This window comes from Elephas maximus, chromosome 17, assembly GCF_024166365.1.
Source record: "Elephas maximus indicus isolate mEleMax1 chromosome 17, mEleMax1 primary haplotype, whole genome shotgun sequence".
Taxonomy (NCBI): Eukaryota; Metazoa; Chordata; class Mammalia; order Proboscidea; family Elephantidae; genus Elephas; species Elephas maximus.
In genome coordinates this window covers 60,866,267-60,883,617 of record NC_064835.1, presented here as the reverse complement: position 1 = coordinate 60,883,617, position 17,351 = coordinate 60,866,267, and the positions used below count along the sequence as shown (strand labels likewise).

Sequence of the window (17,351 nt, the reverse complement as noted above, 5' to 3'; positions counted from 1 at the left end):
TGCTGGCTATTGGTAGGAGCCTTCAATGTTCACCATACGTGGTGGTGTAGAGGTTAAGAGCTCAGCAGCTAACCAAAAGTTGGGCAGTTCAAATTCACCTGCCGCTCCTTGGAAACAGTATGTGGTGGTTGTACTCTGTCCTGTAGGGTTGCTAAGAGTTGAAACTGATTCAATGGCACCTAACAACAAGAACAACATAGGGCTGCTTGGGTGCCCTTGTAACGTGGCAGTTATCTTCTCCTAGAGTGAGTGATGAGAGAGAGAAGATGCAAAGCCTTTTTTAAAAACAGACACTCCCTTTTTCCTTTTTTTAAAAATCGAGATGTAATTCATCTTCCATAGAACTCAGCCTTTTAAAGCATACAATTCAGTAGTTTTTAGTAGATTCACAAGGTTGTGCAATCATCACCACTCTCTAATTCCAGAACATTTTCTTAATTCCCCAAAATGAACCCCATACCCATTTTCAGTTACTTCCCATTTCTCTCTTCCTCCAGGCCCTGGAAACCACTAATCTGCTTTCTGTCTCTACGGATTTGTCTCTTCTGAATATTTTATATAAATGGATTCATACAATATGTAGCCTTTTGTGCCTGGCTTCTTTCACTTAGTATAATGTTTTCAAGGTTCATCCATGTAATAGCATGTATCATTACTTCATTCCTTTTTATGGCCAAATAATATTCTATTTTAGCAATCTAGTGCTATTATAACAGAAATACCACAAGTGGATGGCTTTGACAGACAGAAATTTATTCTCTCACAGCACCAGATCCAAGGGAAGGCTTTCTCTCTCTTTGGGAAGGTCTTTGTCATCAATCTTCTCCTGGTCTAGGAGCTTCTTAGCACAGATCCACAGGACGTGCTCTGCTCCTGTCACTTCTTTCTTGGTGGTATGAGGTCCCTTTCCTCTCTGCTACATTCTCTCTTTTCTTTCTTGAAAGAGATTGACTCAACATACAACATAATCCTGTAGATTGAATCCTGCCCCATTAACATAAGTGTCTCTAATTCTACTGCATTAAGGAGTATAGAGGTTAGGATTTACAACACATGGGATAATCACATCAGATCACAAAATGGTGGACAAGCACACAATATGGAATTATGGCCTAGCCAAGCTGATACACATTTGGGGGACACAATTCAATCCATAACACTATTGTATAGACATACCACATTTTGTTTATGTTCTCATCAGTTGATAGACATTTGGGTCATTTCCACTTTTTGGCTGTTAGGAATAATGCTAGAAAAAAAATTTTTTTTTTTAATGCTACTAATGAAAATTCATGTACAAGTTTTTGTATGAACAGAAATTTTTAGCTCTGCTGGGTATATACTCAGGAGTGGAATTGCTGAGCTACATGGTAAACTATAAGAGCCCTGGTGGCACAGTGGTTAAACGCTTGGCTGCTAACAGAAAGGTTGGCAGTTCAAACCCACCAGCTGCTCTGTGGCAGAAAGATGCAACAGTCTGCTTCCATAAAGACTACAGCCTTGGAAACCCCATGGAGCAGTTCTACCCATGTCCTATAGAGTCACTATAAGTTGAAATCAACTCAACAACAATGGGTTTGTGGTAACTCTATGTTTAGCTTTTTGGGGAACTGCTATTTTCCTAAGTAAGTGCACCATTTTACATTCCAGAAATATATGAGGGTTCCAATTTCTCCACATCCTCATCAACACTTGTTATTGTCCAACTTTTTGATTATACCCATCCTAGTAGGGAGTGGTATTTCACTATGGTTTTTATTTGCTTTTCTCTAATGACTAATGATGCTGAGCATCTTTTTATTTGCTCATTGGCCATTTGTTTATCTTCTCTGGAGAAATATCTAATCAACTTTTCGGCTTATTTTAAAATTGGGTCACTTATCTTTTTATTGTTAAGTTGTAAGAGTTCTTTATCTATTCTAGATGAGGCCTGTATCAAATATATTATTTGCAAATATTTTCTCCCATTCTGTAGGTTGTCTTTTTGCTTTCTTGATAATGTCCTTTGATGCACAAGAGTTTTTAATTTTGATGAAATCCAACTTATTTATTTGTTCTTTGGTTGCCTGTGCATCTTTGGTTGTCTCTAAGAAACCATTGCCTAATCTAAGGTCTCAAAGGTTTATTATACCTATGTTTTCTTCTAAGAGTTTTATAGTTTTAGCTCTTATATTTAGGTCTTTGATCCATTTTAAACTAGTTCTATGTATAATGTGAGGTAAGAGTCCAATTCTATTCTTTTGCATGTGGATATCTGGTTGGACAAGCATCATTTGTTAAAAAGGCTATTCTTTTATCTGTTGAATTTCCTTGGCCCCTAATCAAAAATTGATAGATCATAAATGTATGGGTTTATTTCTGGACCCTCAGTTCTTTTCTATTGATCTGTATGTCTATCCATCTGCCAGTACCACACAGTCTTAATTATTATAGCTTTGCTCTAAGTTTTGAAATCAAGATGTGTGAGTCCTCCAACTTCGTTCTTCTTTTTCAAGATTGTTTTGGTTATTCTGGGTCCCTTGCATTTGCATAAGAACTTTAGGATTGGCTTGTCAATTTCTGCCAAAAAGCCAGGTGAGATTTTGACAGGGATTGCACTGAATCTCTAAATAAATTTGATGAGTATTACTATCTTAACAATATTAAGTCTTCCAATCCATGAATATTGGCTATACTTCCATTTATTTGTCTTTTTAAAAATTTTTTTAATGATGTTTTATGATTTTTAGTGTACAAATCATGCCTGCTTTTGTTAAATTTAATCCTAAGTATTTTATTCAACGACAACTAGTGGTTTGGTAAATAGATCTATTTCCTTAATTTCATTTTTGGACTGGTCATTGCTAGTGTATACAACTGATTTTTGTACATTGGTATTGTATTCTGCAACCTTGATGAACTTGTTTTTGTGCAAACGTCTTTCCTTAATCTTGAAAGTCAAATAATGCCACTTTCACCATATGCTGTTTGTTAGAAGTGAGTCACTAAGTCCAGCCCACACTCTAGGGGAGGGTATTTAGGTTTTCTTTTGTAGGAAGAGTGTCAAATAGTTTGTATAATTATTTTAAAACTATCACAATACACTGTATAGTTTATCTGTGACATAGTACTCCAATTCTCATTCCAATCCTTACTCCTAATATCTCTGTGAGTTTCACCTCATTCTGAGTTTCCTACACCAGAGAATAGGTGTTAATGAGTAACACTCAAAGTCCTCTTGCAAAAAAAAAAATTCATTCTTACAAAGGAAAGATAGAATAGCTTCTTATTACTAGCTTGAACCAGAGAAAAGCACTGATTTGAATCAGGGTTTCTGCCCCTATGGAAAATTACTGAGTTATGTCAAAAGAACAAACAAAATAAAACAAACACCCGATTTCTAGGAGTAGTGCTACTGGAAGTCAAGCTTTATTCACAGTAGGCATGAACTTTCTGCTTATGTGTAAGTTTTCTTTCTTTCTTTCCTTCTGGTAAAGCATTTATAATATTTAGTAAATCTCACCCATATTTGGCCTCTAGAACACAAGGTGCTCCACATTCTTAAACTCCTCCTTTGTTCTTTTGTTGACGAACTTACCCTTCATGATGACTGGCTATGTCAGGAGCATTTCTCTCCCCAGAACTTTGCAGCATCTCAACTGCATCCTATCAAAGATGGGGGATACTATTGTTTGACCAAACAAGGGTCTACATTATACTGAGGCTGACAGTCAGGGAGAAGCTCTGGTTCTTCTTTGGGTAGTTAAACTTCTTGCTGATCTTCCCAAAGTGACCAGGGTGATCGTCATCAAAACTGACCTTGTGCTAATCCATGTGACCAGCATTATCTCAGCCCCTTGGAGACTTACAGTGCTAGTCAAGGTGGCCATGTTGTGGTTCATGTGGCCCTGATTCTCCTGGCCTATCTTAGTCTAGATGGCATGCCCATGATGGGGTGAGAGCTTGTATTGTTCTATATGAACAATTTGAATATTAAATTTGATGAAAAGTAATAATAATATCTTAAATAGTCTCCTGGAATTAGGCTTAATATAAACAGTGCTGCTGACTATAAGCAGCAATGGTATGATAAATTACTTTAAGCATGTTTATTCACTAAATGACTCTATACAGTAGTTAAATCCATAACTGAGTTGACATGGTGACTCACACTCATATATTAAAAGCCTTAATTCTTAGAATCTCCTTTCTTTTAATTAAGCACTTCTTAAAGACCACACATAGCTCCCAATCATTCCATTACTTACTGAGAATAAGAAAATCCAATTCTCTAGACCATTGAACTGAAAAGGGCTGTGTTGGAAATGATTTAGGATAGTTTTTGGTCCTTTATAGTTGTTACTCCTGCTGTCTCATTAACTGTTTAAAGGACAACCACATTCCCACATTAGAGTGTAAAGCAAATTCAGTGCTCATAAAGTTGACAAGTCCAACTTTATCTGTTGTCCATGGGAAGAAGGAGGCTTAATGAAGAGAGGGAGTGGTCCAAACGTAGCATTACTAGTATCTACCTTATTTTCAGGTTTTAAAAAAATTTTTAACATTTCCCATCATCAAATAAAACAAAATAATTATGCAAACTGTAAATTAATTGCCCAACGCAGTGATTATCTAAAGATTGAGGGAGGGAGGAAACTGCCTTATAGAAATTACTAGAAACTCATGACTTGTATTTTCAAATAACACTTCTTTCTTCCCTTCCTTGTTGTTGTTAGCTACTGTCAAATTGGCCCCCAACTCGTGGCAACTCCATGGACAATGGAACAAAGAGCTGCCTGGTCCTGCACCATTTCCAAGATTGGTTGCAGATCTTGATCCTTGTGACCCATGGGGTTTTCAATGACTGATTTTCAGAAGTAGGTTGCCAGCCCTTTCTTCCCAGTCTGTCATAGCCTGGAAGCTCCACTGAAACCTATTCAACATCATAGCAACACCCAAGCCTCTCCTGACAGATGAATGATGGCTGCCCATGAGATGGATTGGCCAGGAACTGAACCAGGGTCTCCAGCAGGGAAGGCAAGAATTCTACCACTGAACCACAAATGTCCTCTCTTCTCCTTGTAGGTATCAATTCCAGGTGAGCAACCATTAATGACTTACTCAGTAAATGCCTATTGAGCACTGTCATGGATTGAATTGTGTCTCCCAATAATGTGTGTCAGCTTGGCTAAGCCATGATTCCCAGAACTGTGTGATTGCCCACCATTTTGTCACCTGATGTGATTTTCCTATGTGTTGTAAATTCTGTCTCTATGATGTTAATGAGGCAGGATTAGAGGCAGGTATGTTAATGAGGCAGAACTCAATCTACAAGATTAGGTTGTGTTTTAAGCCAATCTCTTTTGAGATATAAAAGAGAAAAGCCAGCAGAAAGACAAAATCTGGAGCAGAGCAAGTCCTTTGGACCTGAGCTTCCCGCGCTAAGAAGCTCCTAGACCAGGGAAAGATTGATTATGAGGACTTTCCTCCAGGGCTAATAGAGACAGAACGACTTCCCCTGGAGCTGACACCCTGAACCTGGACTTCTGACCTTCTAGATGGTGAGAGAATAAATTTTTGTTTGGTGAAGTCATCCGGTTGTGGTATTTCTGTGATAACAGTTTTAGATAGCTAAGACAAGCACTTCCTAACTGCCAGGCACTGTACCATAGGCTGGTAACTCAATGAATAAAAGCTGGAGGAACCCTGCCCAAATGGGGATGGTGAGGGAGGGAGTCTGGGGATATTGAGGGAGGGAAGGAGACATTAATAATCACACTGGTAAATGCAGGATTGCAATCTGTATGGTATGCAGTCTGTATGCATTTACTGTATGATTGCCATCTAGTATGAAGGGAAGGTGCTCAGTGGTATGAGTGATTTAACTTGGTCCTGTGGGAGGCTGGGTTGGTCAGGGAAGACTTCTACAAAGATATGAGGTTAGAATTTGAAGGAAGGTGAGACAAGATTTCCAGGCAGAATTGTTGAAGAACTAAAGACAGAACCTTTGTGGTTAGACTGAAGAGAGGAGGGGACGTGGTGTGAAGTGGGGCTAGGGACGTTGGGGGAGCCCACCGTGGAAAGCCTTATAGATCACATTGAGTCTATGCCATTTCAATCAAAACTAGGGGAAAAGGTCGGGAGCCATGTCTGAATAATTTACAATTTCTTTAAACATTGAATAAGAGTAAGATTTTCTTTTGCAACTTTTGTTTCTCTCTTTTCTTTTCCTCAACATGCTTTCCCCCTTCTGGTCGGTTGACTTTTAAGTGTTTAAGCATTTCTGCATCCCAGATTTCTACGGCCAAGCTAAACCAAAAACCACAAAAACAGTTGCCATTGATTGAGTCGATTCCAACTCTTGGCAACCCCATGTGTGTCTGAGTAGAATTGTGCTGCATAGGGTTAAGAAGGCTGATTTTTCAGAGATAGGCCTTTTTCTGGGGCACCTCTGAGAGGACTCGACCCTCCAACTTTTCTGTTAGCAGCCAAGTATGTTAACTGTTTGCACCACCCTGGGACTCCTGTGGCCAGACTAATGATGCTTTATTCTTCCTCTTTACCTCTCCCTTTTAAACAGTCCTTGACTCGGTGGCAACAGATTTCGTTTTTGCTTTATAGATTGTTTGGCTAAGAATATTGAATATACCATGGACTGCCAGAAGAAGGAACAAATCTGCCTTAGAAGAAGTACAGCCAGAATACTCCTTAGAAGCAAGGATGGCAAGACTTTGTGTTATGTACTTAGGACATGTTATCAGGAGGGACCAGATCCTGGAGAAGGACATCATGCTCAGTAGAGGGGCAGCAAAAAAAGAAAAAGTCCCCTGATCAGATAGACTGACACAGTGGCTGCAACGATGGGCTCACGCATAGCAATGACTGTAAAGATGGTGCAGGACTGGGCAGTGTTTCGTTCTGTTGTACATAGGGTCACTATGAGTAAGAAGTGACTTGCCAGCACCTAACAACAACATGGATTGTTTCTTATCATAGCTATGCCTTCTTTTCCCCATTTTTTAAAAAAACAATTGACCCTCTAAATGTGTCTTACACACACACAAATGTATATACAACAATGTACTTGTATGTATATACAATACACACATAAACATATATACAATTATTTTCTTAAACTAATTAAGAGATGCAGTGTTACTGGTTTCACCAGCATGTACAGCTCCAGATAGAACTCTCACCCTAACAGGGCAGATGGTAAGCTAGTAAACCATTAGTTTATTACATAACATGTTTCATGTGACATTTCTTTTCTGCACTAATTTTTTTCTTTTAGTTTTTAAAGTTATTTTTTAGCCTTATTCTATTTGAATTGATATGGAAATCTTTTTTTTCCCCTAAACTTTTTCTTCCTGTCTGACATCTTTTTAAACAGTTTTCCTCTGGTGGGTTAATATTCTAGATTTAAAGTTTGTCCTTGTTTTAATTTTCCTCTGCTTTTTTGCCACTAAAATTTAAAGACAGTCAAAGATGATTTCCCTTTCCAACAAATTTTGTTTTTGTTTTTAGTTGCGGAAGAGTGATTCCGACTCAGGGCAACTCCATGTGTGCAGTAGAACTGCTCCACGGAGTTTTGAAGACCATGACCTTTTAGAAGCAGATTGCCAGGCTTGTCTTCCACAGTATCTCGGTGGGTTGGAACCGCCAACTTTTCAGCTATTAGTCAAGTGCTCAACCATTTGCACCACCCCGAGAAAGCCAGAGCTCATAGTCAGGATATCCTTTGTGATCTAAAACCTTTTCTGTTGGTGTTACTGCAATTTCGAGAGTTAGAGCCGCCTGCTGCAAATAGCCAATTATTAGACATACCGCTATATGGAGACAGACGGGAATGATCTCCTCCTAAAGTCGTCTGTCTCACCAGACTACCAATCGGCTCAGGTTTTTAAGGGAAAAAGGGGCCATAAGTTTTTGCGACTTGTGGAATGTGCACTCTTTCTTCCGCTCGGTTTTGATGGTTTTATCTCAAACACGTTGATCTTTTCCTGCCATCATCCCATCAGCTCAGGGTGTAGCCGCTGCCATCCTTCGTCTTATTTGACAGGCTTAGATGAACATCACTTGTTTTCCACAGTCCTAGAGGAAACACTGGTTAACATTTAACCATTTGCGGAGCTAACATCAGGATCTTACTTGGAGGCAGGGATGGGCTGGGGGAGAGAAAGAAGAAAGAAGAAAAAAAATGGCTCAGGTACTGTTCAAGACATGGCTCAGCAGCCTGTATCATTAGTTGCAGTAAAGTCAGGGAAAGGGATGTGGGGCTGGGCCAAGTAGTAAAACATTCAAGTGATGAGGAAAAAAAGAGGTACCGGGAGAAGAAAAATGGAGGAAAGAGAGGCAGAAAAAATATGAATGACTGAGAAAATTGGGAAGAAAGAGGGGTTCAAGACAGAAGCTTCCAAAACCTAATTTGACATTCCCCCTTCAGAAATCTTAACTAATCCTGGCCGCTCACGGGTCAACTCTTCGTTGTGTTAACTCAGAATCTAGGCTTCTATTATATACTTTGGAGGAGCCCTTGCAGTGCAGTGGTTAAGTGCTCAACTGCTAACCGAAAGGTTGACGGTTTGAATTCACCGGTGGCTCCGTGGGAGAAAGATGTGGAAGTCTGCTTCCATAAGATTACAACTTTGGAAATCCTATGGGGCAGCTCTACTCTGTCCTATAGGGTCATCACTAGTCAGAATCATCCCCACGGCAACGATTTTTTCTTTTTTTTTAGTATTAGTATTTCACTACTCTGAGCTGGTTGGGATGTTGCTCTGTGAAGTGTTCTACGCAGTGGGGCACAAAAATCCAGCCATGGTTTTTAATTTTTTTTTTTTTTTATGGTTTTGCCTGGAGCTTTCTATGCATAGCAGAGTCTACAAACGTAATCCGATGACAGACTCAGGATTAAGACCCTAAAGGAGGCTCCTGTGGAAATTTCAGTGACTTCCCTTCTGCAACTTTAAATTCTGGGCCATGCTGTAGTGGCGTCCCTATTTTAGTCCAGCCACAGGCAGAGTATACCACATAATTTTGGAATAGAGAGCGATTTCAGATGTCATCTAATTCAACTTCATCTTAGCTTCACCATATTCTGCTGTGCGTGAACTATTAACCACTCTGTGCCTCAATTTCCTCAACAATAAAATGAGGTTAAATTATTACGTACCTCGAGAGGGTATTATGAAAATTACATAAATAACGGTTTACACAAATGTAAACCACTCTGAATCATGCACATAGCATGTACTAAAAAATGTGAGCAATTACTTTAAGAGAATGGATTTAGATTAAACCTGATATTGCAAATACTGTTTCTCTTTGCCAATTCAAGGTGTGTGAGGACCCTGGGGTGGGGGTGGGGGGGTCCTGGAACTGCTTTTCTGAGAAGGGGAAGTCAAAACTATTTTCTTAATAGTACTAAGAGGTTATCTGCCTTTTTCATTCTCATTTTCTCAAGAAGATATAGTGGAATTTTCCAGACCTTTTTTTATGTGGCAAGTGATAATGTTATCATACATTAGCAGCTAACAGAAACTAACGTCTTCTAATTAACTCAGACATTAAAAAGATTTGAAAAAAAAGGTAAAACAATGCCACCCTTACCCCCAAATTTAGTATTTTTGAAGTTGTTATATAAAAATATTAACAATGCCACCCTTCCCCCCAAATTTAGTATTTTTGAAGTTGTTATATAAAAATATTATTTATGTTAATGGGATTATTACAGTAAATGAGTATTTTAAAACTTTGTTTTAATTTCTAATATAATAACTATTGATAGACATAACCTACATTAAAGTTCTTTGGGGTCCCCAATAATTTTTAAGAGTATAAAGAGCTTAACACTTGAGACCAAAGTGTGAGAACCAATGCTCTGATGGAACCGGTGATTGGAACAAACGTGGACACCCTGTGATCGCAGTATCTTCATGCTTTCCAAACTCCCTGCCTTTCTTTGTGGCTTCCTCTGCCTGGACTGAACTTCCTCCATCTCTGCTTACCAAAGTCCCACACCTCTTTCAAGAGTATATAAAACTTGTTCTCCTAACGCTGGTTCAGGCTTCGCGGCCTCCTGGGTACCCTCTTGCCTGGGTGCTGGGCCCTCCCGGGAACGTCCGGGCTTCGCTCTGGCACTTGGCCCCTCAGCCTCGGGGACACCCGTCATCGACCGAGACTCGCCCTCTCGCTGGCCGGGTTTAGGTTTCTCCAGACCTTGGTGCTCCCCCAGCACTAGCCCAGCCCAGTCACCACTGTCACCGGCTACGTGGCGGTGCTTGGGCTCAAAAAAGCCAGACAGCGCCGGAGGGCCACTGGGGAACGGCAAGCGAGGCAGTGGTGACAAAGCCGGACGGCGCCCGGCGCCCTACTCCCGCCCGCGTAACGCCCTGCGCCGGGTTCCTGCAGGCCGAGCTTCCCAAGAGCGCCTGGGGCGGGGGCATGAGCCCACAGGGGGCGTGGCTTAAAGCCCGCGCGGGAAAAGGCCCGGCGCCGCATGCGCGCGCTCAGTCATCGGCCGCGCGCAGGACGCTCGGGGCCGGGATGGCGGCGGCGGCTGGTAGCGGGACACCCCACGAGGAGGAGGGGTCTGGTGGTGAGGCAGCGACCCCGCAGCCCCAAGCCCCGACCAATGCGTCCGGGGCTCGTCTTTCAAGGCTGCCTCTGGCACGAGTGAAGGCCCTGGTCAAGGCGGACCCCGACGTGACGCTCGCGGGACAGGAAGCCATTTTCATCCTGGCACGAGCCGCGGTGCGGCGTTGGCGCGAGGCCCACCCCAATGGCGGGGGCGGGAGGGAGAGCGAGCGCTGCAAGGGGCGGGGCCTCGGGGGCCTTCCGAGGGGCGGAGCGATAGGGGCGGGGCTTAGTGACGGCTTGAGAGGAGGAGGAGAAAGGGAGGGTCTGGGCGGGGTTTGCTTGGGGACCGAGAGCTGGGAGAGGGGCCTGATTCTGAGGTGTGTCAGAAGGGAAAGATGGAGGAAAAGGGTCACATCCCTACAGTAGTTATACTAGTTTGTTCATTGTTCGCACATCTGTCTCTTCATGAGGGCCTGGGCAATGATTTTAATTTTCATGTTCGGTGGCCAACACAGAACTTGTAGGCGTCTCAAGTGAATGAGTGAGGTGAATTTACAAGTTAGAGGCAGGGGACTTTTCATTCAGGCCTACTGGGATAGAAGGGAGGGGAATAGACCTTCATGAAATTCAGGACAGCCTTCCTTCAGCTTCCCTGAGAACACCCTGTCCCCCAACAGCGTGGCTCACAAAGAACTGTGCTGGAACCCACTGATAAAACTCTTCTTGTTTGCTCCACAGGAACTGTTTGTGGAGACCATTGCAAAAGATGCCTATTGCTGTGCTCAACAAGGAAAGAGGAAAACCCTGCAGAGGAGAGATTTGGGTAGAGTGTCTTTGTGGGATCTTGAGGCCGACAAAGGAGGGCTGGTCTGTGCTTTCCTTCCCACTTGAGAAGGCATCACTGATATGAGGGGTGCCACAGGGTCTCTCACTGTGATATTTTCATATTGGCCTGTCACAGTTCCAGAAAGCCCTAACTTTAGAGTCTCTTCTTTGGGTTGCTGCAGAGTGTTGTGGGCAGAGTATGAAAGGAGGCTAGGGGTTGCCAAAGCAGAGTAGACCCCTTCACACCTATATTGTATCAGGCTTGACATTTCTTTTTCCTCTAGAATCTGGGTTTGATTTCTGGCCCCTATATCTAGTTTGTAATCTCTAAACATGTGTAAGCTTCCACATACTGTTTCTCACTCACCTTGCTATATTGCCAAACTCTTAATAACTTTCAGGGAGACCCTGGTGCCATAGTGGTTAAGAGCTATGGTTGCTAACCAGAAGGTTGGCAGTTCGAATCCACCAGGTACTTCTTGGGAACCATATGGGGCAGTTCTACTGTGTCCTATAGGGTCCCTAGGAGTTGGAATCGACTTGACGGCAGAGATTTTTTTTTTTGGTTTAATGACTTTCAGAGTAAAAAGGATAAGTCAGCTTAGGTTTAAAGCAGGATTGTAGGGAGGTGTTCCATTTTTTTCCCTAACTAAACAGTATGTGGCCTGGCTTTTCCTAACTCTTGTGGAGAGACAGCCGATGTGTAAGAATTGGTGGGGTAGAAATGGATCTCAAATGCAGGCTCGAGACAACAAGGGGTAAATTTTATAAATGCCCTCATTTGCATAAAGCCTCATGCCCTTCACTATGTGTGTTGTGGTGTTTTGGGGCTGATGACCAAATGACCGGAGTTAGTCAAGTGTCCTTTACTTTGTGTTTCAGATAATGCGATAGAAGCTGTGGATGAATTTGCATTTCTGGAAGGTGAGTTCACTCTCAGTGGGTAATCAGTCACTTCCACCTGTGTCTTCCATGCTAATAATCTGAGTTGAGGCCTTATAGAATGGGTGCTTGGTTCTTCCTTGTTTGTGTAGGGATAATTGTATTTCTTGTTAGATAGGAAAAACAAACTTGCTGAATCACATGAGATTCAGTCTGTCCCCTTGTGAAATTAGAACTTTGACCTGAAAATTGCTAGCCATAAAGAAATTGGAGGGAGTATGAAGACCCTGGTGGAGTTAGATGATTCAGAAGTCTGATTCCTATCTTGGTTTCTATCCCCAGATATAAACCTTCTTCCTCATCCTAATGTTGTAGAGATCAGGAGTGATTGCCAACATTTAAAGTCACCCGTTGTTCCCTTTTCTTTTTCGATAATCTGTAAAGTGATTATTTTACAGCATTGAGATTTTTTACTTGCAGAGGCCTATCTACGGAAAATAGTGCCTATGGCAATTAGTTTTAAATTGCCGAATGATTTCTCACAGCTGGTGATGGAAATGGCTGTGGCCAATAGAAACTGCTCATTAGCGCCCCTCGTCAAGCAGAGCCCAGGACGCACTTCCTGTCTGCCATACCTTAGTTACGCCTCTGTCTTGCCTGTATCTGTTCTTAGGAATTTTGGATTAATGCGTATATACCAAGTAAATCTTGTTGTCACTGAAATAGCAAACATTAGAAATACCTCATTTTACCTACTTTCCCTCAGATCTGTTTCTGCCGCTTAACTCCTAAATTGGATCAGCTTACTCTTCACATATTCTGATTGAATGGCTCTGTGAAAGCCCTTTGTCCTCAGCTCGTTCTCACCTTGAGTCCGCCAGTGTTATCATTACCTCTTTCAAGCCTCATTACCTTCAGAAATCTTTTCTTGATTTATTCATCTCACTCTTTTTAGTGCTTTGTTCTGCATGTCCATATCAACCTAGGCCCCTTATTCTTTTGATATATTCTTTTCAATGTCTTTTAGTTACTTGATTTTTTAATTATTCCCACGGCCAGCTTTGAGCCTAATTTGTAGATTGGCCGTCAGCCTCTCTTTCTGCCTACTCATTTTTCTTAAAAATAATTTTTGTTTTTTCAGTTGCCTACCTAAGGCAAGAAACTTTCTGCCAGTTTTCCAGTCAAAAATGTTGGCGCCTACTTTACTTGTTCAGTATTAATTACTGACTTTCCGAGATGAGTGATAGGATCCAATTTGTGTTTTAAAGAGGTAACACTGATGTTCTTTTTTTTTTTTTTATTGTACTTTAGATGCAAGTTTATAGAACAAACTAGTTTCTCATCAAACAGTACACACAGTGTTTTACGACATTGGTTAACTACCCCACGACATGTCAGCACTCTGCCTTCTCAACCCTGGGTTCCCTATTACCAGCTTGCCTGTTCCTCCCTGGCTTCCAGTCCCTCCCCTAGGGCTGGTGCACCCCTTTAGTCTTGTTTTGTTCCATGGCCTGTTCAGTCTTTGGCTGAAGGGTGAATCTCAGGAGTGACCTCATTACTGAGCTGAAAGGGTGGTAGGGGGCCATACTCTCAGGTTTCTCCAGTTTCTGTCAGGCCAGCAAGTCTGGCTTTTCTTTTTGAGTTATAATTTTGTTCTACATTTTTCTCCAGCTCTGTCTGGGACCCTGTCTTGTGATCCCTGTCAGAGCAGTCAGTGGTGGTAGCTGGGTACCATCTCATTGTACTGGACTCAGGCTGGTGGATGTGATAGATGTGGTCCATTAGTCCTTTGGACTTATCTTTCCCTTGTATCTTTCATTTTCTTCATTCTTCCTTGTTCCCGAAGGGGTGAGACCAACACTGATGCTCTTTGGATAATAAATTAGAGGGTGCCAGGGATAGAAGTGGAGAGACCATTTGCAGTTTTCCACCCCTCAGCTCCCTTGCCTGTGGTTCATCTCGAATTGAAGGCCAGCCTGGCTCAGATCTACCTTCTCTTTGCACTCCATGGCCATGCCAGCTTTCAAGGAGTTTTCTCTTGCATAGTATGGGGGGTAGTTCTTAATACGTCATCTAGCACTTGCTCTCCATTACTCTCTAGTTTTTCAATGTATATTTGATTAGTCTCCTTATATGGACAGTATCCTCTACCATGGTGTAGTGCCTAGCTTGGATTTTTAATTGTTGCTGCTCTTAGCTCTGACTCGTGGTGACCCCAGGTACAACGGAATGAACCATCGCCTGGTCCTGCACTGTCTTCACGATCACTGGTATGCTCAAGTCCTTTTTTAGGGCCACTGTGAATTTTGAGTGCCTTCCAACCAAGGGGGATCATCCTATAGCACTACATCAGACAGTATTCTGTTGTGATCTACGGGGTTTTCATTGGCTGATTTTCAGAAGTAGATTGCCAGGCTTTTCTTTGTAGTTTGTCTTAGTCTGGAAGCTCTGCCGAAGCCTCCAAGTTGGCCTTGGATTTGAAGAAAGCTGGGATGGGGCGTGGGGGAGGGATTTTGTTGTCTCTTGTTTCTGCTAGTATTGTCATGGTCGTTTACCCCTTGTTTGCGTGATTCACTTGTATACTGGTCATTGTACTTGAAAAAATGATTTGTTGGATAATTTGAGGCCTATGTAGTAACTCCTTTCTCCAAAGAAGATTTTCATTTGCTTTTGCAAGGCACCTTAGGGAAGTTATCAGTGTTGGATCTCCTTAGTCCAAATCCAAGGCAGGAGGTTTCCTGGACCACTGGGGGACATGAACCTCTGGGGCAGTCTCTGAGCGGTTCAGCCTTACTCTGACAGTGTAGCCTTTCTAGCTTGAAGAAAGGAGGATTATCAGACTTTCCCTACTTGGGCCAACTCTGGGATTTGACTCTTGGTTTTCTCAGCTGGTCAAAATCATAGTACAGTTTCTCAGCTATATCTTTCAGATTGGCAGATGCCCTCAGGGCAAAAACAGCTTTGGAGGCTGGTTTACTTTGTCTTCTTGCCTTCTCTAGATTTTGGATTTGCCTTTTTTTGATGGCTTTTCAATGCCTGACAAATTTTTAAACAAATAGCTTTATCAGGTGGTTTCAGCAGGAACTTGCCATTATCAAAATATATTTTTTTCGAGAAATAAGGTGTTTTTGCTTTGTTTTGTTTTTCTTGCGTGCTATTCTTTTCCCTGAATTACCTGTTCTATTCTAGGTGTTCTTTTGACTCGACGGCAGTGGTGGTTTTTTTTATCATTCTTTCCCCTGAATTACCTGTTCTATTCTAGGTGTTTCTTTGACTCGACGGCAGTGGTGGTTTTTTTATTATTCTTTTCCCTGAATTAGCTGTTTTATTCTAGGTTTTTTTTTTTTTTAAATAAATTTTGGTCTCTTTTCACTGTGAAGGCTTTCTTCAGATGCCTGGTAATATTTGGATTTTCGTTGTATTAAGAATGAGGGAATAAGAGGGCTGTTTGGAAGCTCTCTGTGTGTGTGTGTCTGTGTGTCTGTGTAGCAGAGATGGTTGCCTGTCAGCTTTATGTTAGGGTAAACAGGGATGGGTTCGGATGTTGGCGTTATGCTGGGGGCCCCCAAAGGCCGGAGTATGAAAGGCTTTTCTTTGGGGAGCCAGCATTTTCACTAGCTGTTCTGGTTCTCTCCAGATAGCCCATTAGTTCTTTGGAGGAGAGCCCTCTGATTTTTTTTCCTTCTTGATTTTATATATCTGGTTCCTGGCAGTGCTGCATGCAGGGGAGATGGTGGGGGTATGGGGTCAACCATTTGCATATAAACCTTCAAGTATTAAACCCCTTTAGCCTCATGTCTTGCTTCTCTTTCTGTCATTCCTGGCGTCTGCATCTGAAACCTCCCATGGTTCTCCTAGGCAGGTGGGTTCCCTCCTTTGCTGCAGCTCCCTCTGTGTTCAGTTTAGACTGATTTTTCCTCTGCTGTATTTGAAAAATACTTCAATCAGATTTCTATTCAGTTTTTGTTGAAATCCCCATTCCTTGTTATTGTAGATTTAGACTTTTTAAAACTGTTTTTCCTTTTGATTGGAATCTTGGGAGGTAAAGGTGTATAAAGTTGTGGATCCAGACCCTCATTTTGAACTGGAGCTTTCTAAAAAAGATTTTAATTTTAACTCTTTGCTTGGAGAACTTGCCTCATTTATTTTGTATCCCTCACCCCTTGTGTAGTCCACACAAATTTGCATTAACTAACACAACATCTTAGCTCCTTTTGCATCTGTAATTCCACCTCCCCAGGCTAGTATGCTAATTACAAATGCTCCATCCATCTTTCAGGATGAATATCCATCCATCCTTTTGGATGGATAGTCCTCAAAACTATCATTTTCATCTTAAGAGATCTGCTGCAGCTTCCATTTTAACTTTGTTCAGTTTATTACACAGCTCTTGAGGTACCTTGCTTTACACATTGCTCTTTGTGTTTCTAGGTACTTTGGATTGATTGCAGAGCTGTGCAGTTTTGTGAGCCTTTACCTGCGTCCTTCAGCCAGCTGCTCCCCGAAGGCCTCAGCTTTGGAGACCACTGTCCTTAGAATATTGCACATATATACTCTTTCTGTTCTGCCTTCACCTAAGCTGGGATACTTAGAGATCTCACCTGCTAATTTTTCTGCACAAGCTCTTCTGCTACTTGGGTCTGTCTTCCACTCAGGGCTAGTTGCAGCTGCTGCTGTTTGGGGCAGAGATGAAGAACATGTTTTGCGTAGGTTGCTTAATGAATGATGAGGACCAAAATAAAGGTTTCTGATCAAGTTCAATCTAGTGTGTTTTATAATCTTGACTTTGTTCTTGCCCCCATGACTGGAGAGCCACCATGCCCAGTCTTAGACCTTCCTGATCTTTCTGCCAGCCATTCCAAACAGTCCTTTTGTTTATTTTGGTCTTCATTTTTCCAGCAAGTCACCAGAGCGTGGCTCCAGAATTTATGGCTCTCCACTTCAGGTCTTACAGAAGTTTCAGATAAATGTGACCCTAGATTTAGAGCCAATTTAGATTTTGTATTTTGAGGGAGGGTGTGGGTAACATAGGAAGGAGGCAGGGCACTTAGACCATAGTGGTTCAGGAAAACAGCTGGAAGCCT

At 42.0% G+C, this 17,351-nt stretch overlaps 1 protein-coding gene across 1 annotated transcript; it reads left to right on the top strand.

The window, feature by feature from the left end:
• The first annotated feature begins 10,410 nt into the window (after positions 1 to 10,410).
• POLE4 (DNA polymerase epsilon 4, accessory subunit) lies at positions 10,411 to 17,028 on the top strand. Its single transcript, XM_049856449.1, has 4 exons — positions 10,411 to 10,734; positions 11,299 to 11,383; positions 12,268 to 12,309; positions 16,699 to 17,028. Exons 1-4 carry the CDS (start codon positions 10,426 to 10,428, stop codon positions 16,710 to 16,712), a joined length of 450 nt encoding a protein of 149 aa, XP_049712406.1. The 5' UTR covers positions 10,411 to 10,425; the 3' UTR covers positions 16,713 to 17,028.
• Positions 17,029 to 17,351: the final 323 nt, after the last annotated feature.

What these genes read in the sequence shown, in the direction of transcription:
- POLE4 (XM_049856449.1), top strand. Translation starts at nt 10,426, where the DNA reads ATGAGCCCACAGGGGGCGTGGCTTAAAGCCCGCGCGGGAAAAGGCCCG. An exon ending in TCATCCTGGCACGAGCCGCG is followed by an intron (nt 10,735 to 11,298) that starts GTGCGGCGTTGG and finishes TTTGCTCCACAG; the next exon opens with GAACTGTTTGTGGAGACCAT. An exon ending in CCTGCAGAGGAGAGATTTGG is followed by an intron (nt 11,384 to 12,267) that starts GTAGAGTGTCTT and finishes TTTGTGTTTCAG; the next exon opens with ATAATGCGATAGAAGCTGTG.